Source organism: Streptopelia decaocto (assembly GCF_964273445.1).
Source record: "Streptopelia decaocto genome assembly, chromosome: 5".
NCBI classification, from domain to species: domain Eukaryota; kingdom Metazoa; phylum Chordata; class Aves; order Columbiformes; family Columbidae; genus Streptopelia; species Streptopelia decaocto.
In genome coordinates this window covers 47,849,503-47,871,788 of record NC_138659.1, presented here as the reverse complement: position 1 = coordinate 47,871,788, position 22,286 = coordinate 47,849,503, and the positions used below count along the sequence as shown (strand labels likewise).

Genomic DNA, 22,286 nt, shown 5'->3' with positions numbered 1-22,286 from the left:
GATATAATCACCTATACTATAATTTATATAAAAAAAAAAAAGTATCAAAAGATTCAATTTACCTAGAAAATCTCTCTAATCACAAAAAAAAATGATAAAATGAAGGGCTTCTTCATCTTGTCAGTATACTGATTCTAAAAGGATGACTAAAGTATGCCTCTGAGCTGGAGATTTTTTGAGTTGCAATGCTCAGGATAAAGCCAATAGATTCATAGATTTCTAGACAAGAAAAATCTTTTATGATTATCAAACCAGTTTTCTTTAATAATATGAGAAAATCTTTCTAGTCAATAGTTTCTGCCTCTAGTACAATAATTTGGGTTGTACGTGTAACAATTCAAATGAATCTGCAAGTATACCACAGGATTATTTTCTTACTGTGAAAATGTTTCACTACCTGTGCTGCCTGTACTGCTGAAGGACCATTTTCAAAGGACACTGAAAATTTAATATACGTTCTATTCTTTTTACAAGGTAATTTCCTGGATAACATGTGTGCTGAAATTTTATTTCTGATTCTGAGTTTTCGACCTGGAATCTATAATAATAATAGTAACAACAACAACAATAATAAATGTGCAAAACCCACCACACCACAAAAAACAAACCAAGAACCACCATGCTTGACTCCCAGAGATTAAATGTCTACCCTCCCAAAATTTTATACACTGATATGAAGAATTGACACATTCACATCCTTCAGGCCAATTTTGAAGGGCCACTAAGAGAGGCCAAATACCACCCAAAAAACTGAAATAAATCTTAAATATTACAGAAATCAATGATTTGTGCAAAAGGAAACAATATGTTATGTTGAAATACTGTGCTAGATCTCGAATACAGCGGGAGTATTTTTACTCATTTCACTTCACACTTGCTCAGTTCTGTGAGGTGAGGGGCAAATACCAATACTCATTACTAAGACACAGTAAAAAGATTCCTTAGACCAGAACAGTAATATAAACATAAGCAATAAACTATGTGCCAGTGGCAATGCAATTACCGTAGAAAATTATTTTCTCTGTAAAGTTTACAGCAAAACAAACTACATTATTTTAAGCTTTGTTTGACTTTACAGTCTTAAGGGTGCTGAAATATGGCACTTTCCTGTCTGTCAGACAGTTTTGCAGTCTCTTGGCTGAACTGATACTTCCCACTGGATTAATATACACCAGCAATCAGGACTACCCATAGGTTTCAACACCCCAAAAAGGAAATTTACATTTTTAAATCTATAAAAGGAAGTAGGAGGAAATCATGACAACTTATTTGTCTTTAATGAGATTCTGAAAAATAAAAACAGGAATTGAGATACTTCTTCATTCAACATGAGGGGTCAATCTACCAGAACACCAACAAGCATTACATTTTTTCTCATCAATGAGATACATAATCCCTTTCTTATTGCCATATGTTGCTTTTTCTGTCAACAGCACATCCAAAATATTGATATAAGCATTCAGACCACAGACATTCTGTATAGGATTTATATTCCTGACAAACCATTCACCCATTCATCATCAAACCTATCAATGTCTAGTTCTACCCTATATTTGATTAAGGCCATATAGTTTACGGAAGAATTAAAAAAAGCAGAATCTATATTTAGGAAACCAGAACCTTTTCTGAGATGCATATAAAGGAGGGGTAATTCTTAGGGTGCAAAATAGTTCTATCCTGAAAGCCTTCACACAATGCAAATGAGCAACTTGAGATTTCATTCCCTGTAGATAAGTTTGCTCAAAGAACAAGACAAGAAGAAATAGCATGGAAAAAACAATCTGCCATTCATTGGAAGCAACACAGCCAAAATACTTTGACACCTTTCCCCGCCTCTGTTACACAAGTGTACAAGCAGTGAAAACAGCCCACAGCATGAAAAAAAATCAATACACTGTGAACCAGGACAGCAAAACTGCACCAAGTTCGGAATCTACATAGGTTGTACACTAGTTGCTTTCAAACAATACTGTACCAAATACTTGTTAATAAATCTCTCTGCTGCACATTTCTTTAACTTTTACACCTGTCAAACTAATGACAGAAGTTTTAAAAATAATTTCTTAGTAACTCCATGTAGATTATTACATTCCATCCTTCAATAAAGGCTGGACTACTTGATTCTAGGTGAACACCGAACCCCTTTGATGAGGTATTGGAGATATGGACACATTACAGCATGAGAGTTTCGGAAGAAATTCTTCCTATAAAGCAAATGAATTCCTGTAACATTATTTTGAAGCTGAAAAATAAATAAAATACCTTTTTAGAAAAGAATAACACTAGCACCAGAGACAGAATCACAACTACAGTTCTGAACAAAATATTTAGAATTGGATCTTACCCCAGTACGAGCCGACCCTATAACAAGACACCAAGGAGTTTCGAAAAGTATGTTGTTCTTCCTTTTCAGGGATATTATGACCAGCTTTGACACGATATCCATTTTGGAACAATTCTCCAAGAGATTTTTTACGCCTTCTAGTACTTCTATAAGTTTCTGTACGTGTGCCCCCAGAAGGGTTGTGGTAGACTAAAATCTTGCTGGGAATCATAATTATGTATCTTCAGATTCAGGAGCACTGCATGTAAGTGTCGTGGTCCAGTCTTCAGTCACAGCATCCAGCAATAGCGAAGACAGTCATACATTTACCCTTGTCTTTGCTAATTCAGTATCAACATGGAGAGAGAGCTCAGAGGTTTTTCTTTAACAGAACTTCTCTTTGGAAGCAAATTTATTTAACTGAACACAGGATAATGCAAAGTTCACCTTTATATGTTGCTACCAAAAGATAATTCAGTGTCATCTAGCCCATTTCTGTTAGTATGAAACAAACAGAATTAATTCAAATACAAAGCTCAGCCTCACAGAACAAACTAGAGTATCATGAACTGGATGGACAAAACAAATCACAGAAGCAGGCAGGCAGTGCAGATGCTCCTCCGATCCATGATGTATTAGAGCTTAAAAGCCATCTTCTATCCGGATATTACCACATAAGCTTCTTTCAGATACATCAAAGAACCACACCCGTCGATAGAAAACCCACAAACATGTTGTTGTTCACTTAGAATGAACACGTACTGTGATAAAGAATATAGTTGTAGTTCATTTGCATAAAGGGAGTTGTTTAGTGTGTATTATCTTCTTTGTCAACTTTACGTATCTGTCTTCGGGTTAAAGCCAGTATGCAGAAGGCAGAGGTCAGATAATCAGGCAACTCTTACAGGATTTATCCCAGATGAAATAAAAAATCCAAACACAACAACCGTTCATTTAATCCCAGTTAATGACAGCTATATTACTTGGCGGGGGGCGGGGGGGGAGCCATCAAGCAAGAGCACAAAGAATAGAGCGTATTAGTTCTCTCAAGCAGACTCGCTCTGTGAATATTCACAGAAGTGGATTTCTGTTCAGTCAGCTATCATGTCATTCAATTAGAAAGCACTCTTTAAAATAAAATGTACTATAAATATGTGATATTACCTTCCATGATATATGTTATGGTTTTTTAGTCAACTTTCCTGCCTTAAGCATAACATACAAACTTCACCCTGAAAAGCTATCTTCATTATGAGGAATATGCTTATCATTCCTATTTTTTGTCCCCAGAGGAGCCACAAAGATGTATATGCCAAAAATATATTGATGCCATCTGGAGTATAAAGCAGACACAAAAATAGACTGCACCATGTGCTTATAGGAAATGTACAGCATCTCAAAGAATTTTGGAAATGTTATTAAAGTGTGACAACGCCAACTATGGAAACGGGGAGAACAGCACACACAAATTTCAAATTTCAAGTAATACACAATGAGTGAATCAAAGGCAAATCACTTCTATGACTCCTTTACATTGTAACCTTTGTGTTCTTACAAGGAAACTAGTCATGTTCCCACTGGTCACAATAGTAAAGTTCCATTGAGTCTACTGGGAATAGTTTTTAATACTATACATATGTGCACAGACATACATATATCTGTGAGCACTTTAATAATTCTTCTCAAATTGAAAGGATTTCAACAAGGTAGTAGTTATCTGTGTTACTAATTACATCTTGTGCACCTCAAAGTGAAATAATGTCCTACTTACTTTTTACCATATAAGGTATCTATTTTACTTTCTTTTTTGCATTTCATCTTGAATAGTATTATAGTCTTGTTATCCAATTTTAAACTTATCATTAGTGTGCTTTGTACTTACTACAGCAAATGCTTGGGTGCAGGATCCATTTACCTTGTGAGCCTGGAACATCTCTAAAGGAGAACAGTACCCAAGTAATAAATAGCAAGAGCCAAGCCATTTAGCTTACAGAACCTGCATTTTGGTTTTAGTAATTTGACAGTATTCCTTTAACTCTCCTCTCCCTAGAATATTCAGGATTTTATCAATTTTCTCCCTTTTTCTGTCAGTGCATTGCTAACTGTTGCATACACCAAAATCTGAAAACATGACAAAATGACAATAACTGGAAATAAATGTAAAGTAAACCTGTTCTACGACTCAAAAATGTTAATCTAAATTGCAGCAGCAGCAGAATGATGACATACTGTGCTGAGAAGCACTACTCAGCATCACAAACAGAGCCAGACAAAGATGTTCGTATTAATTTCCCGTGCATAAATCTCTGCTTCCCTATGGAATGTTATTTAGCATTTTGTTCTACAATCTGATTATGAAAGAGAGCTTATTGTTTTCAGTGAGAGTACAGTTCTCTACCATCTATATTATCTGCCTTAGTTGGCCAAATGTTTTCATATTAGATGTAAAATCAGATTACAGAAAATTTATCTTTATAGTGACACTTTACTGATGATGCTACTAAAACCAAGATGACCCTTGAAATTATGAGGTTACACCTCAACAAGTTAACCTTGTAGACAGATGCCACTGAAGGTTGGAAACTTGGGGTTTGTTTTTTTAAAGTGCCCATTATAACTCAATATACAGTAGTTCCACTTCCCGGACAATGACAAGTTAGCATCCTGTATAATTTTCCCTGGCATTCATCAGGAACAAATTGCACTAAAATCAGGAATATGCTATTCTGAGAGGCTATAACCGTAGGGTAGGACAAATGAGAAGAACAAAGACAAGGGAAGGACAAAGGGCAGATCTAAAGACTGACTCATGCTGCAGGACGTTGGTTTAAAAAAAGATTCGCAATTCTGCCTGTCTTTGCTCCTATGAGTCACAAGGCATGGGCCATAACTGCCAAAGCAGCAATGAGTGTGCTATGAAATAAAGCTTGAAAAGGAGTCAAGTATTTCAAGTTCTAATCAACTGGTACAATTTAATGCATCCTAGCCATTGAACCTTCTTTAGCCTTTGAATTGCACAAAAAAAAAAAAAAAAAAAAAGATGTAGAATAGATATGAGCTTATACATACAAATATATTAACCATGGAAAAAGGGTTATGAAAACAATAAGCCACAAAATTCTATATGTGATTAAGTGCAATTAAAAAAAAATCAGTTTTCTGACCAGATGGGTGCCAAGCTTCATCATATATTTATGCCTATCCAAGAGAAGGGAAGGTGTCTTATTGCAAAGAATGATTCCTTCCATATAGTTTAAATCTATATTGTAATAACAACAAACCAGCTGTCAGATTAAAAATTTAGGCATACAATTTCAGACAAATCAAATATTATGGTGTTTTCACTACTTTTTGGGAATGTAGTTGTCATGTAGGTCCATATACCGATTATCAATATCCCTTATTTCACTCCATGCCAGCACTAAAAATTAGTCTTCACCTATTCAGTATCGCATCATGTTTAAATACATAGAACTGCAAGTGTCAATTCAGCACGAAGGCTGAATCAAGAACAAATCCAGTAAAGGGAACAGCATTTAAAACTCTTCTCTTCAATTTCATATTGGACAGGAAATCTGTCTGTGATCAGCCTACTGAGAAGCAAAATCTCAGGGAGTTTTAAGTGCACAAAAATGGAACTAATAGGTCAATGTTACCAAATCACTAAGAAAAGACAAGGAGAATTTCTGTGCACTACAATACTAGATTAGAACCAGTGCCTAGAAAAGTAGGTACTCATGGTGCCCAACTATAGGATGAGGGGCAACAGGCATAGATTGAAATATAGGAGGTTCCATCTAAATACAAGGAGAAACTTCTTTCCTTTGAGGGTGACAGAGCACTGGAACAGGCTGCCCAGAGAGGTTGTGGAGTTTCCTTCTCTAGAGACATTCAAAACCCGCCTGGACACATCCCTGTGCAATCTGCTCTGGGTGAACCTGCTTTAGCAGGTGGATTGGACTAGATAGATTATCTCCAGAGGCCCTTTCCAACCCCAATTATTTTGCTATTCTGTGATGCTTTCCTAGAAGATGCCATTCCATCAGATCTATGTACCATTTGCTATTTTCTGCTGAATGCAATATATTTTTTATGTGATCCACTTTGCATGCAATTGTGTATCATTTTCCTTCAATGAATTCCAAGCTAACAGTGAGCATGAGAGAATACAGATGAATCTATTTTTGTTTGGTTTTGTTTTCTACATGTCTCTGCTTTTACAGTGCTGATACCTATACTTTGCCTACAATAGAAAGGAAAATGAAGCAATGCAGAAGAATCAAAATTCAGTGTTAATATGAAATTTAACAGAAAATAAAAGCTGAGATCACACTGTTTTCTTTACGAATTATACCATCTTATTTGAATTTATACTTGCAATATTTGACATGTAGAGAGACAGTTGTTCACCAACTTGCCACACCATCATGATATATATCACCTGAACACTAACCAATATAAAACCAACTTTTTCTTAAGAGTTAGTAGTCCTAACCACATATGTCACCATTACTAAATACTTCATTAACTATGCTTTAATAAGTATCTGAACTTTAAATAATTTAATTATATAAAAATGATATATAGGTTATATACATACAATGTAAATTTGAATACAGAAAAATAATAACAATTATCTTTCTTTTTCATTACATACATAATTAATCACTTAAGCACATAATTAAGAAGTGAACTTCTAAATAATATTATATTATACCTATTACTTCCAGCAGCCTTTACATAACAGAACACTGGCAAGACGCCCTACAGGACTTAGTGTTATAGTAGCAGCTATGGAAGTTGGATGTTGAATAGGAAAGGGTCACAAAGGTTGAATTATTAAAACAAACAAACAAACAAAACCACAACAAACAAACAAAAAACCCCAAACAACAAAACACCACCAACAGAACCACCACAAACACAACAGCAATAGCAACAAAAAAGCCCACAAAGGCTGCGAAAGGCATTCAAATTGTAATAGGATTTTATGTTTATCCCACTGCGATTTTTTCTTTTTCTGTCACAAGGCTGAAGAAGAATTACATTATTGAACTTCACTGACTCACTTAACTCACAGAAAAGCATCCTAGATCAGAATTAAGTAAAAGCAAGCAAACTGATACAATGTAAAAATAGTATCCACTCCAACATCAGCACACAGTGTCAATGCTGTACTTGATCCCTAACATTACAGCTAGCTCATAGCAATAAAAGACCTTTCTGCTAGATTATGAAGGTATGCATCTGCATCCCCTAAGTCGAGCATCAGCTGAAATTATTCTACATTTTCAAGTACATGACACTGAATAACCAAGGCGCTGCAGTGTGGATGAATGAGATTGGCATTAACTGTTGGATGCACAGTGATTGGAAAGGAACCAGTGTATCTCTGTAGCGCAGCATGAGCACACCTGTACACAAAACCTCTCACAGTTCTGAAGGAAAATGTTCCACGGAGTAAGGGATTGATCAAAGTAAAACATAACCAGCCATTCGGAAGACAATAAAACTGACAGATAATTTATACTGAGCAGCAGAGCAACTAGGTGATAATGGAGAAATAACCAATGGAGAGTTTTGAGGACCTTGGAAATCTCATAATGCAGTAAACTAATTTTAATTTCAGTCATCTTTGCTTATGAAGGACTACATTTTACTTTTGATTATGCAGATATCTCAGCTTAAATGCAAAACTTCTTGAAACTGAACTTGACAGTTAAGATACTAAATAATTGATTCTTTTCAGGTAAACCCCCAGAATGATGCTACAATATTATTATTTTTAATATAAACAGCTCTCCTTACAGAATATTGCTCGACAAAATGCTGTGTACTAGACCTGCCCCCCTGTACAGCACACTTCCATCTGCCTTACTTTATAGGAGCTGATTTAAAAAAGAAGGCAAAATGATTTCCCTGTATAAACTGAAACAAGAAAATGGTTTTAGGAAAAAAAAAAGTTTTATATACTGGGAGTTTTAGTTACATAGAAAAGCATTTTTTTGATGTTTGAATACTGTGGAGGACTACGGTGGGTCCTTGGATTCCCTGACAGAGAGCATGGGAACAGAAATTAGCCTTGAAGATATTAAGGTCTACCAGTGAGAAAGGTTGGAGTAAAGGAGTATCCGGAGATGTTAAGGATGTACCCATGAGAGAGAAGGGAGTAAAAGAGTAACATTGATGATAGCAAAATAGCCAATGAGATGTTACTGCTGTAACTTGTAACAAATAGTGAAGACACATGAATTGGTAAAACTGTATAAAAATGCACTTGTGGCAATAAATGGCATCTACTACTTTCATCTTGGAAGAATTTGGTCTATGTCATTTGTCCGTCTCAACCATGACAGAATACTATTTTTAAAGATGTATTATTCTATTTTTGATGTTTATCTGCCATCTGCTATATTTTTTCTAGCAACAAACAAAAGAGCTGATAAAGTCAAATAGGCTGCTTTTCCAATATTTCAGCTTTTGACCTGAAGTAGCAACTACAGAGATTTCATAAGAAAGTCTACTTCTGGCAAATGCCTATGCAGTTTTGAAGACAAGATAAGCTTAGATAGGCAGAACCTAAAGTACCAAGAAAATTCAAATTCTTTGGCTTCATATCCCTTTAATATATATTTAATATTTAAGAAGTAAGATCAGTAGAGAGATTTGGATCAAAATGTTTCATAACTAACATATGCCTATATAAAATGGGCGAACACAATTTACTGATTTCAATAAGAATTAAAAACTAAATGCCTGAATGAAAAAAGTGCACTCCAAATTTTAGTAATTTAACACTGCTCCATATTACAGTGTTGTCCAAGCAGAAGAAACTAGAAAAAGCAGCAGAAAGATTGAAAAGTATGCACTTATAAAGAGCAAGTGAACACTGCCCTCTGAGCATCACTAGTTTTATTGGCAAAGACTTTCTGGCAATCCATCAAGTACACCACTGCAGTGCAAGTAGTTACAAAGGAGTCAATATCTTCAGAGACACTTCTGTGATGCAGAGAAATGTCCTACCATTTATGGACCGGATTTTCTCTGCTCTGTTTCTGGTTCTATTTTATTGTGCATCTCTTCCAACTCAGGACATTCTATGATTCTACAAATCTGATATGGTGTGATACTAAACACTGCTAAAGGTGACAACAAGGTCGATGAATGCTAAATGTCTGGGAGTCAGCAGTGAATCAAGAATAAGCCCTGCATCCTGTAAGCATGGACACTATAAATACAGAAGTATTAGAGAACCTTAGGCATTCAAAAAATCAATGTGAAACAAGTGGTAAAAAGTGGCAAACTATGAAAGATACTGCTTTCTTGACTTAAGTTAATATTGTATGAAACTCTGCCAGATATTATAAATATCCTGAGTCCAAAACCTCACAAAAAGCCTCAGATAGTTCAGCTGAAAGAACACATATGTGTATATATATATATATATATCCCAAATTTTCCTTTTTCACATGTCACCTTACTTTGTACAGCAAATTACTGAAATTGTGAAGATTGAATAGTGGATCAAGGAACAGACTGGGGAGGAATGTAGCTTTGTTACAAACTATTATTCATCCAACTGTTACTTCTGAAATGTCATGTAAGCAGGAAGGTCAGAATTTTGCTCATATTGATACCTGAAGAATAGAAGCACAAGAAGTTATTTTACCTAATTCCAATGGCATTTTGCCCCATCAGCTGCTAGTCAAGCAGTGCATCTAAAGAAATGTATTAATGATGTTTTTCCTTTTGAGTTTGGAATTATTATGAGTGAAAATCTGAATCAAATCCTCTCTCAACTTTTCTTAGATTCATATATATGAAGTTGAATGGAGGAATTGGCAAAAGATTACAGAAAGGATATGAATGATCTGGTTTATATAAACCTTCAGTCTCAGTTGAGTACATAAGTTCATTCAGAGCTCTCTGATACTCAGTAAGAACAGCCACTATACGAACTTTCTGAAGTCTTATATGGAATTCCTAACTTATAATCTTTCTAGTGAGATACCAACTCTCTTTGCATCAGTTTATATCAATTCCAGCCTCAAGAGGATTTGCTTTGACTAGTTCAGTCTTGCTAAAAGGTCAGAACACATTTTTTTTTAAATTCATTAAACTGCATAATGCGTCTTTTCTTAATTCCACATAAACCAAGCCTCATGCACCACAGAGCACTCTAGACAACTGATGCTGAATTAATGAGAGCTACATGGACATCTCAGTACATTTAGTCCAGGGCTTAAAAGATAAGAAGAACCTTTAAGCTCTGTTACAGAAGTTAGATGCTTAGAATTAACAAAATGAACTGAAGTTCAAAAACAGTAATGAGAAATCATAAAACTTATGTTAAAGTTACCAGAATATAAACTCTCATGTTCTAGGTATAAGGTCTTCTGGTTTAAGGATTATGCAGACAGTAATTATATTACTTATAAAATACCAAATAGTGTGAACAACAAGCATTGAAAATTGAAAGCTGAGATGATCACACTCTGCAACGTTAGTGTATTTTTTTAAAAGTTACCAATAAATCAGTGAAATAAGATATCGACAGAAAAATGAATAACACAATAATGACTAGAGAGATGAATACCTACAAGTTACTGTACAAGTTAGCATACCATCTTGGAGCCAAGACATTAGATTTTATTTTTAACTGGTCTTTCAGCTGACTTTTAAAGATAAGAAACAGTCCGTTAAATTTCAAAAATTATCTCTCATATTACCAGTAAGGAAAGTGTGCAGGTTAGTTACATGCTGTAGGTAGCAGAGGTAAATTAGGAAAACATCTGACTAATGATAATGCAGTGATCTTTTTGGACACTACAAGTAGCATTTTTAAATGTCCCATATGCAAAGGAATACAAATGTCAAAAGACAGCCTAAGTGAACTATGGGATCCCTAAGCAGTTTGAGGGAAAGGGTTTTCTTCTTTTAGAACACTATTCCATGCTCTATGATAGACAAAACTGTATGGTTTGGTTAGCCTTCATTTGAACAGAAGGGACTTAATCACAGAGTCTGAAAGACTATTGAAATCATTAGAGGACACAAGAAAAGTCATACAGTAATTAAACTGAGAATCAAAAGCAGAGTAAAAAGAAAACATTAGTGTGGTTTTTTCACATAATATGCAGATGTTGAGAACATATTTTGATTAGACAAGAGATATGGGGAGAAGAAAATTATATAACATCTTACCAAAAAAAAAGCAAAATGTTTGGCTATTAAAAGGAATTGCAGTGATTTATTTTTCAGCATAAATCCCATATACTTGATATTACGATCCTATTATTATCCTAGAAGGCGTATGACTGAATGAAATATAAATGAAAAAGTTAAAATCAGTTATTATAAGGTACTTAGAATTTCACAGTCCATCTATACCAAAGTGACATTCTGTGTTTCTGAATAATTAAATTTGGCAGACCATGATCATGAATGTTCATGAATTGCTGCATTGCAAATAAAAGACATCTTAATTGTAACATTCTAGACTAGCAGCATGGTGTACATTTCAGTAATAATTGAGAAAAGGCATAAGTGTCCCAGATATATATTTTATTTTATAGCTAAGGAAAAGCCAATCATGTAATGATGGCATACTTGCCTTCCTAACATGACTATGGAGAATACTAACAAACACATTCATTAAGCCCGACATTTTTAAGTCATCATGTCTGGGTAATGTGCGTCCAACAGTTTTAAAATGTATCCACTCTGTGGATTACTTAATGTTAGTTTTCAGTACGTCTGGCACATATAATATATAGAAGTTCCAGAAACATTTAAGAAAGGTAATGTTATTTCCGTGTTTAAAAGAAGTAACTATAAGACTGTCAATCAATCTCAGACAAAACAAAGACTTCTACTACAAAGGAATTAAGTGGTCAAGATAAAGAATTATATTTGGGTATACATTTTAGAAAAACATCCCATTGGCTTTTCCATTAACTGTCATGTTTGAGTGACAAAGCTATAAACTCTGCTATAGCTTGCATTGCCATAGCACTCATTAAATGGACCAAGAACCATAAAGTCTTGAAATGAATCTGGCATATCTTCCCTAAAAGTCTTCTCAGGGATATGTTCTTGACCTTAAGTTATTTAATACTTCTATTAATTTTCTGGGGGAAAAGTAAAATCCATGCTAATAAAGTTAACCAATTATACTAGAGGATATAATGCTTGATAAGGAAGAGAACAAGCTAGCTTTCCACTAAAGATGTATTCTTGTTCAATCAAGGGTTTGGTTTTTTTTCTCTGGGAGTAAAAATGCAAGAGGTCTAAGTAGTCCAGCCAGCCAGCTAAATTAGGAAGTACTTTTATTTACAGCAACACAACTGGTATCAGCTATGATATTAACTTGCAATAGTTCCTCAACATTCAGAGAGGATGACTAGTTTTGGGCTAAGCTTGCCACTCATTCACACAGGAAAAAATCAATGTACGCCCCTATCTATGGCCCCTCCCAATCAGAGGACACTAGAAAATGGAATTAATTTAGGGTCAATTTTCTAAGCAGTATTAAATACAGGTCGCAGTGATAGACTGGGAAGATGACACAATTTATATTATCCAGTTTGCTTTCAATTCAGAGTTGAAAGGAAGCAAGCACACAGTTTATATGAATGTCAGCTAGATGACAGGAACTAATGACACTTGAGACTAATATTGTCCCTCTGCTGCTTCTTTGCTCCAGTGTCTTTTAACTATCTTGTTCGACTTCTCATCAGTGGAGAAGAGAGGTGAATGCATTGCACTTGCATGCAACAATATTCATAATAATTGGTACATATTTGTGACAAGGTTAGCTTTTGCTATCAATATTGTAACAAATCAAAAGCCTGTTGTGAAGTTTCACTTTAACTGGTACCTTGTGAAAATGTACATGCTGTCTGAAAACTGAACTGATCACAGTAGCCAGAAGAAATCAGAAAATTGTTGTCTTCAATCTAATACATATGTGATGCAGTCCATTCAATGACACATAATTGCTGAATCACCAAACAGGCTGAGTATTCAGAACCACTTTCATTAAATTTATTCCGATACTTGTTTGAAGGCATTTGAAGTATACGAAGAAATGTTACTTTACAGAAAAGCAGTGTATTTGAACATATACATAAAATACAATTCTCCTAGGAAATGTTACAAAATTTAGCTTCCATTACATATAAAATAACTTATAGTGTAAGTACTATAAAATGACAAAATGCTTTAAAGCTGCATAAAACACACTAGCTTTGTAAGAAATATTGTAGAATTTGGATGTGTATTCAAAGTTTTAGCCGATAGATGGCAGAAATGCACAATACTTAGCAAACCAAATCATGGCAACTTCAAGGTGCTAAGAAAGAAATAGTTTTGAGACCTGGGGATGCATAAAAAGATAGTAAATGTTTATAAAGTTTTGCAGCTCATAATTCCTCTCCCACACTGGTATCCCTACAGTTTAGTCACCAGAGCACTTCTTTGTGACAGTGTAACTAACTGAGGTACTGCTCTAAGTTCCATTAAAAGGTATATGTTTTCCAAATGCTCTGCAGATTCAAATATGGTTTCAGGCTAAGCTGTTCTCTAGAAGTTATGTCAAAAAAAGGCTGCAGGGTATTGAATCAAATGTTGTTTTCATGTGACAGATTTGTAACTGAAGCTTCACCTTGAAGCACACTTACTGGATGGCCAGGAGGCATTCACACCATCAGTTTAAGCATCTTAATAAGACACTTTTTTCTTTAAAGTCCTCTATCTTTCCACAAAGGGAAACCAATTCCATTCTCTGACTCACAAAAAAATAGCTGAATGTCCACCAGACATGCTGGAAACAGTCTTCTCAGATCAGGAATTCAAAGCGGAGACCACAAGCCTCATCCAAAATTACTTGAGATGTCTGTAACAGAACCTGGACAGAATCTGAGCAAAGACTGGAAAAAAGGATCCCCTATTTCCATAATTATGCTAATCACCATACAGATTTGTTCACTATGCTGTGCATGTGTCCATGTTATCTGTCTTCTCTTCCCTGCTGTAAATCTTGAATTTTTTTCTGAAAAAATAGTGCAGCTTCAGCAACAGCCTAAACTAAATGAGACACCAGGGAAGAAGGACAATGAAGAAGTCTTCCTGACAATAGAATCTACTAGGAATCAAAGAGTTTGAATAATTTGAAATTTTGTATAGTAGAATAGGTGAAGAACTGAAAGCACATGGTCCGGAAAAGAAAATGGATTGTTTAATAGGTCTTTTTTATCTTTAATGTATGTGATTCAATAATATGAGACACTATCAAATCCATACATTGGGCTTTATTTAAATCACTGTAGTTCTAAGGCTGGTTGTTCCTCATTCACATGTCCTTGTAAATGTGAAGCCAAGATCATATTTTACATGTTTAATCTTCCTCTAACAATACCATCCTATCAAGGTAATTTATTCCAATACAGTCTGCTCATAAAATCAATATTTCCTTTTCCATAAGCATACAAGTACACAATAAAAGGCATTTCAGTTATCTGAATTGCCTTTCCTACCATAGGAGATAGAATAACAGTTTTAAGTGGTGCGTGTAGTGTTTGTAAATCATTACTGAATACAACTGAAAGTTGTTCATCTGTTGCATGGGTCTCCAACTTAGCAGACTGGAAGCTATCCAGGGAAATAAAGGTCTGAATCTGAAACTTATTTATGATATTCAGATCATTATGACCTTATGTTAAAAAACACCACAGAGTTTTACCATGGCATTATTTTTCCCATTGCAAAGTTTTGTTTTCATCCAACAACCTTTAGGGCCTACCTTGACTTAGATATAAAGACAGTATCCAGACTCAGCTATGCATTAAAATCACTTGATTAAAATTAATTGTCAAAATTACCTGTAAAATCTCAAGAGTTAGAAACTCCACCCCTTCTGTTATCATTCTTCCCTTGGGAAGATTCTCTCCACTCCACAGAAGCCAACATTTGAAGTGGAAAATTGTCCTTCTGTCATCATCAGAAAGTTTCTTGTACAGTGTTGTGCAAGAAATATTTATGATTTTATAAAGCATAGCTTTAGATTATGTTTAAGTATCGACACAATTGCTGCTGTTTGCAAAACAGCGCTGGAAAAATGTCAAGAGGATCTAGATGCAAATGAAAGTCAGAAAACATGCTGATAATTTTATCTGTACAGTTTTAAGTCCAAGTAAAACAAATTTTTATACTATCAAAGCGAACTGTATCACTGAATTATAGATTCATTAAAATTTTCTTCCCTTTCTCTACTTTCCCCTATGTAGATCATTCCATGTGCCAGCTGTATTCTCTTCATGTACTTCCTTTTCTCATGCTATCCTATGCTAGCAAAACCGATACCCTGGAAATTCTCTTCTATACAATTTATCAAACCTAAAAATTTGATATTTTGCAGGTTGAAAGTGATGTTGTGACTTCAGGTGTATATCAGACAGTGAACACCCTACCATGCCTAGAAAACTTTTGATATAATATCATAATAGCATATACTGATCTACCTTGTATACTGAATTTTGTTTGCATACTGGAACCTAGGTAGAAGATTAGATTTCAAACAATATCCTTTATGAATGCTGCTTGAAAATTTAATTCATATACAGCATTTTGAGATACAAAAATACATTTTATGAAAAACTAAACACAGAAGAGTAGCAAGGGAAGTGGAAGGCCTCACATACCAAGAGTTATATAGTAGCTGAATGGTGGCATTTCTGAACTAGCATAAGGAAAAAAAACACTGCCTTTCCAGTAGAGTACATTAAAAGATTATACATTCAGACCACATCCTCTGCTAAACTTAACATCTTTCTATGAGCATTTAGTGTTCCAAAGGCAAAGTTTATTTTTTATTTAGTATGGTCTGAGTTTTTTAAATACTCTTTAAACTGTATGTTTTTACTTTCTTCAGCATCAGTTAGTTAAACCAGGACAGTTCTTGTGAAATTGTGAATTCAGGTAGCCAAATTCCGGTGATTTTCATTCTGTCTAGTGCTTAGATTAACTCATCACAGCTGACTGATGTGAATCAATAGTGAAATAAACTGGAAGGACCCTGATGCACAATACATTCCAGACAACGTACTGTATTTTGACTCCTAAATGATCTTGAAATTCAAGGCTTATAAAGGACTTCTGCCTAATCAGTAACAAATTCTTAAAACACGCAAAGAATTCTTGGGATACACTGAAGTCCAAACCTGTTAAATGGTGTTTGCATTGCCTAACATTAAGCACTCCCTATTTACTTCCATTGCTAGAAGGCACCTCCCTGTAACTCGTATTTCCACAGGGACACTTGGTGCAGAAACCAGAACTTATATGTTCTGAGTCACCCTCTGCACAAGAATCTCTCTCTCAATTACAAAAATTATATAAAAGGAAGAGGAGACATCTAACCTGAAATTGTAAATAATTTGTTGCATTCATCCTTCCCCCTCCACTCATATTCCCAGTCCTTCCACAGCGTTACCTACAGGTATGCCCAAAGTTTTTTATGGGCAGAGGAAATTTTGGCATCTTTTAAAAAGGTGTAAAGGAATAGAAAATCTTTATTAATACACTTCAGTATATTTGCTTAAAAACTTTTTCATCACAGCATCTCAAAATAATTTGCTGATCTAAATTGCAGCTGTGTCAGGGACACCAGTAACTCACTTTTATGAATTAGTGAATTATTTCAGTAAGGACGATATATGCTAAAGTGAAAATCCCTTTGAAGTAAACACCATGGAGGCAGGTGTAAAGCTCAAACATTGTAAATATGTCACTCCTAAGATCTCTAAATTAAAAAAAAATAATAATAAATCTGTTCCTCAGCAAGTGAATAAATGTCTCAGGAGGATTCCTTGAGAAAACAGGTAAGGTAGGACTATAAACAAGAAACCAATAAAAAGTTACATTGGTGTAATTAAGAGAGATGGAAATCCTTTCAAACCTATGGATAAATATAAGTGCAATGCTTAACTCTGTCTACCAAATGACATAAATCTTGTAAAAACTATCCAGCAGAAACTGCTCCATGGGCATTATTCGTGTTGGTACTGTTTATTAGATTGCTCTGTCACCATGAGTCAGTCAATTATGCAGTCACTTTCACAAAATATACTCATCTCAATTATCTCTTTGCCTCATTTCCCAAATTTTGTAGTTTTGCTATTTTCATATTCATTTTTTATGGATCCTGTAATTCTAGTTTTTGCTCTTTAATCATCTCCAATGATTTCAAAGTTCTGGGACACTTTGATACATCACACTGAAGTGTGAAAATGCATCCCATTAATTCACATGATGCAAAGAATCTGGGATTGAGTTATAACTAGTGATATGAGCAATTGTATTTTAAGCATAAGCTTTGGTTTTTATTTACATACCTTCTTTGCTTTTATGCGATTTCCTATAATAATATGGAACCATATCACATTTTCCCTCCAAAAAGCATTACTTCATTTTACATACACAACAAAAGTACGTAATGAAGACAGCAACCATATGAGGAAATGCAGTGTTATTTTCTGGTTTTCTTGCTGCTTTCTTCTTTGGCATACTAATAACCAGTGATGTGTACAGTATGAGCTCTAACATGGTTATACATTTATTAATTATTTTCATACAACAGTAATTAATATTTTTTGCATATCTGCACTTCTGTATCAAGTTGAAAATATTATAATACTATAAAAGATCCTCTCTTTTATTTTCCATTCCATGTGAAACGTTTAAGATGACCACTCTTCAGGTTTTAGGGACAATGAGTGCCTGTATTTCTGGAGAAATGGATTGTCAAATTGTGAAGTTTCACATGTTGTCTAAAGGCACGGCATTCACAAAGTATGCCATTTTTAGGAAGTTTTCCTTGAATAAGAACTGGCAAATTTTGACTTTCATTTTACTTAGCTTATTTTGTCTGCTCTGCTTCATTTTGTATTTCCTTTTGTATGTGGCATATCCTTTTCTAATGCATTCCTAGCAGTCTTACACAAATGTTAAGCCCAGAAAGTGTCTAAACAAATCTTCCAAATCTGTGGTTTCAATAGTTTAAAATTTAGCTATACTGGATCAAAATGTGAAGAAAATTTGTTGACTTCATTGTTGACAATGATTCATGGCAGTCCAGTCCACTGGATGAATGGTCTGGATCATGTGTTCAGGTTGTAAGCTGATATGATTACATCAGATCCGTCGTTTTATAAAAATGGCCTCACATTACACAGTACTTCCAAGCTGGAGTTCACCACCACTGAGAGTAGATTATGTTAATGAATCAAGAACAAACTGGACTTAGTAAGTGCTTTTTGTGACATAACCTACCTGTCCGCTGAAATGGCAAATTCACTACTAAAACTATTTGGGTAATATCCTTTTGCTTACACAATACAATAAGGTGAAGAAATTCTTCATCAAAATGTGAAAAGTTTAAGTATTTTTATAACAGCTATTTAAAGGAAAAACTATTTTACTTACCAAGCCAACTTCTGTTTAAATATACTGACACAAACACTGGAGGGACTGTGAAGAAATCTACTACTGAATTAACTTCTAGCCAAAACCATAGCTTGTCATTGGCTGCTATGAACTGAAAAAAAAAAAAAAAAAAGAGGGGGAGGGGTGAAAGAACCAGATTAATGCTCATGGTGGTTTCAAGTATGTGCAATATTTTCCATTCTAAACTATTAAACTCCAATGTTAGTGGAGAAGTAACTCATGGTTTAGGTCAGTTCAAACAAAGCAACATGTCTCACTGGATAGAAGTCTGTATTGTGCATTGCTTGATAACCACATTGAGATTAAAATGAAAGGTCTAACCAAAGAGACGCATCATTTATATGATTAATTGTAGTATCTGTGCTAAAAAACATTTTCTTCATATTTATTAACAATGTATCAGTAATATTAGGAAAATGTAGGTGAGTATAAAATATTTCAAAGTGTATCACCTTTACTCTAGCACACCAAACATGTTGGCAGTAATATCGTCATGTGTCTGCTGTTCACAGGTTTCTAAATATATGATAGTTTACAAAGGGTCACTTTAACATCCTGTCAGAGGTAATCACCAGGATGACTCCTAAAAGGTATAATTCAGGACTGCATGTTCTAATCAGCATTTCATCTTTCCATAGGGCACAACCTGTAGGCTTTCAAAAAGGTTGAAGTGTGTTATTCAACAGTGAAAACAAAGTCTGTTGACTGTAAAGGTCACTCACACTTTTCCATGGAAGTTTTGAACAGTCATTCATTCAGGTAATTAGCAGTTAATAAAAGTCAATTTCATTACAGAAGCAATCCTACCATGCTTGAAGAGATATCATGATCTTCTAGAAGCACTAGCATAATTCTGTCACTTTCAAAGAAGGATTACTGCCATACTTGCCGTATCTCTGCCAGACCCTATTGCTTGATTATGTGCTAACTCATGCAATTTGGGCTTAGTCTTCATCAGCAGTTTACAGACTTCACTTCTGAGTTCTCACATAGTTGGATGCTAGCCAACAAAGATTTTCAAATGGATATATATGTGTTTGCGCACAAATATCTTCCAGAACTGAAGATATAGTAATATTTTTATGATTTTTGAGTTTCAATATCATTTTGGGGAGAACAGATGGGGAAGGATGAGATTCTAAAATATTTCTTCAAATATCTAGTTTGTCAATGAGTCCTCACAGGAGATATTTATCAGAAAACATACAAACAAACAAACAAACAAACAAAGATATTATTACATAACTAGCAAATTCATTATCAATCCAATTCTTGCATCCACACAACCAAGTATCACCTTTTCCTCAGGAACTCCTGTTTAGTTCAGCAGGACTTCTTTGAGAACTGAAGTTGTACCTATATTAGCCTTTTAACTTAGATAAGGAGTGCCAATCTGAATTGAATCCTTATTATCCCCACTCACTGTACTTCACTTTGCATTCAAAAAGCAGTTTTGGAAAACTCAAAGATTTCTTCTGGTTGAAAATAAAACTGAAAAAAAGGTGTTTTAGCAATGTGTCTCACATGTTGCAACTGCTATACTGTGTTCAGTCAACAGGATCAAAGTAGACTCTACAGTACTCTCTCTTCCTTCCAAAAGGGAGGACTTTCCGAGTCGGGCAAAGTGGATGTGCACAGAACTCAATGCAGCAGCTCTACCAGCTGTTATCTCAACCTTCAACTGCGAAAGACACATCTAGCAGCAAAGGAATAGATCAAGTATTCACTAGTCTTGCTGAGTTAGTTATCACTCCATTGACAACCAGATTCCACATGACTGACCAGGACTGAGCCGTAATAGTTTCTACTTTCTACCACATAAGAACATTCTGGAACAGGCAGCTTAGCTTATGAACTATCTGTCTCCTTAGTGATCTTAGATGCTTACTATTATTACCTAAATGTTAGCTTTATTTTGTCCAGCCATTGTAAAGTCAGGCTGTATCCAAAGATTCTCCCTATCTAATAGCTATTTTCCCTCCCTGACTTATTCTGTCAAAGGCACACTACTTACACGCAAGCCGAAGTAGAGTAGGAAGAACACATTGAAAGCCATGTCGATCTGTAATGTGAAATCTTTGTAGAAATTCTGGCAGGATTCTATTGGGCTATTTGAAAGAAAAAAAAAAAATCAGAGTAAATTGTCAGTTTCTACTCTGGTGATTTTTTAATGCATTTCATTAAAGACCTTGATTCAGAAATCACATTTCTGTTTTCCAGTCCTTTACAAGATACAAGCAAGCATTTCAAATGAATTATTTCATTCATTCAGTTAGTCATTCATATAGTATTTATATTCACCTGTTCAGGTAAGATCTGAGAATTAACATGCAGATACCTTTAAGAAATGACAAGCAGAATACCTCAGGATTCCTTAAACCACACATTAACCCTTAAAGAACTGACTTCTTTCTATAGGATACATACCTATGATACTTTAGGAACAAAACTAACAAGCACACAGCTATGGTGAAATTTTACAAGTTTTTAATACATCGTAATATAAAACCTTAAAAAAAAACCACCAAGAAGTAGTTGCTTAGGAATACATTACCCATTAGCAACCTGAGGCACTTAGTCTTGTAGCATCCCTTCTTTATAAGAAGTTGTTTGGTTTTCTTTGTTTTGTTGTTTTGGTTTTGTTTGTTTGATGGTTGGTTTGGGTTTTTTTTTTTTTTTAATTGAATGGTTGGGGTCTTTTTCCCCTTTTCTTGCTTCTTTTTTGTGTATGGCTATTTAATGTGCTTTATGTACAGTACTATGAGTTGAGTATAAAAGCAGCATAGTCCACTAGTAAAATTAAGAAAATACATTGAGGAATTTGAAGCAGTACTCTAAGGGTTAATTTCTGCATGCAGGTTAATTAAAATACCTTTGTGTGTGTCAGGCAGCCATTGCAAATTCTAGCTTTTGTATTATGCTTTATTTAACAGTGGGACAGGTCCAAAGCATACTCTATACAAACTGGTACTTTATAGATACACTTTTTTCTAAGGAAGGAGATAACTCCCACAAGTATGATTAGTGATTTATTTGGGAGGTTTCTAAAATAGGTTGGTGAAGCCCCAGAACAATGTTGAAGTCACAGACCAAAGTGAAAGTCATGTCCCAATATATGCTGATGTATATACTATATACACATAATGTCCCACCATATATACACACATATATTGCAAATGATCATGTATTTATCACAACTGTAATAAAGTGAAAAACTAGAACACATATCATTTGATCATTTGGAACCCTAGAAAACATCCTTTCAGGAAAGAAGAAATTCTTCCTGGATCAAATAAATCACTGAATGTGAATGTAATACCAGTTAGTATAGCGGTAGCTCTGCACATATAATGCTAGACTGCCCAACAAGCAAGATTCTATGCGTTATCAATGTCGGTTACCTAATTTAAGGCACAAAGGAAATTACTTGGTCTACTAGGTCATTACACATGCAGCCAAA

At 34.8% G+C, this 22,286-nt stretch overlaps 1 protein-coding gene across 7 annotated transcripts in view; it reads right to left on the bottom strand.

Moving 5' to 3' along the window:
* KCNMA1 (potassium calcium-activated channel subfamily M alpha 1) overlaps nucleotides 1–22,286 on the bottom strand; it is a 474,521-nt gene that overhangs the window by 178,042 nt on the left and 274,193 nt on the right. For all 7 annotated transcript variants that reach the window (XM_082054432.1, XM_082054433.1, XM_082054435.1 and 4 more), the window contains 2 exons: nucleotides 20,841–20,934; nucleotides 18,806–18,917 (listed from right to left, as the gene is read on the bottom strand). In XM_082054432.1, coding sequence (XP_081910558.1) covers nucleotides 18,806–18,917; nucleotides 20,841–20,934 — 206 coding nt within the window. The remainder of the gene's footprint in view (nucleotides 1–18,805; nucleotides 18,918–20,840; nucleotides 20,935–22,286) is intronic.